General features: G+C 43.1%; 1 protein-coding gene across 1 annotated transcript in view; it reads right to left on the minus strand.

The window, feature by feature from the left end:
* LOC138058277 (uncharacterized) overlaps positions 1-1,189 on the minus strand; it is a 3,367-nt gene extending 2,178 nt beyond the window's left edge. The window contains exon 1 of the mRNA XM_068904192.1: positions 1-1,189. This exon is cut by the window's left edge and continues 187 nt beyond it. Within this exon, the coding sequence (XP_068760293.1) occupies positions 1-792 (792 nt within the window). The 5' untranslated portion in view covers positions 793-1,189.

Below are 1,189 nucleotides of genomic sequence, written 5' to 3' on the forward strand. Positions count from 1 at the left end.
ACCTTCACCTACTTGTCGAGCTCCAGACATCCAACATAATTTCTTTGTACGTCTCAGCCAAACCAAAGTTATTATCGGTCCAACGAGGAACCAGTAATAAAGTCGGCTTAAATATGATTTCATTTTCTCCAGTTCAAAGGAGTATTGCGCGCGGGGTGGAACTCGGATCTCCACATTTGTTCGGTCGTTGGAAACCAAAAAAGAATTAGTATCACAATACTGACAATAAGGGAATGAGTCCTTGGGGACTAGTTCACAGTCCTCGTTTGTAGCATGTAAAATTGGAATCAGGAGCTTGTAGGACGAAGGAAAACCATCTAAGCCTTCTTCTGTAAAACATATCAACACAGAGTACCCTGCGTTCTGTGCATTTACTGTCAGCTTCTCCAAAGGACACAAAGTATTGTTGTTGTTTGTCATATTAAGAAGAGCGACTTTGTGGACCTGATTTGGTGCATTGCGTACATCCTCCAGCGGCTGGCATGCATTTGAGAGCTTTGAATACACCGCCAGTCCATTCAAAATAAACCCTGTGGTTGTTGCCTCTGTGAAGGACTGCAACGAAGGCATCGTAAATCCTGGCACGGCGAACACGTTGCATTTTAGTGTGTATGAGGGATCGGAATCCAAGCTGTTGTCATACACAATGAGAGTCTTGAAGTTACCGCTACCCGGCTGGTTACCAATCCAAATTGGCCAATAACTCGGTAGATAAAATGTAAGGAAGAAGATGAAACCTATTATCACCAAGAAGGAAAAGCAACAGCCCATTGCAGCACACTTCCCCGCCATCTTGAATAAAAAGCGGAAGCAAACCAGTCACGCGAAAAGGAATCCATTTGAGATAACAACAGCTGTTTCAACAGCTGACAACTATTTATCTTTGTATTGGCCAATCACCGTCAAGGCTAGAACTGACCTCTAGTGCTTTGTTCAAATTGGATAAACAATATACTTGGCCTACAACGAATTAACATATGGATTTAGCCAAGCCTAAGAGCGGAGCTCCCTGGTTATTGCTGCCGATAGGCAGCCTTCATATTCTTGAAGCCATCGAGAAATTTTGGTTCGACGGTTCGACCCATCGTTAGCATTAAGAAACAGCAAATCAGAAATTCTGTTATATGGCGCAGTCTAGCTAATCAGCAGCTGTCTGACCCTGTCTTATAAGAAAAATTGACATGTGCTT

The sequence above is a fragment of the Montipora capricornis genome, chromosome 7 (assembly GCF_036669925.1).
Source record: "Montipora capricornis isolate CH-2021 chromosome 7, ASM3666992v2, whole genome shotgun sequence".
Lineage (NCBI taxonomy): Eukaryota > Metazoa > Cnidaria > Anthozoa > Scleractinia > Acroporidae > Montipora > Montipora capricornis.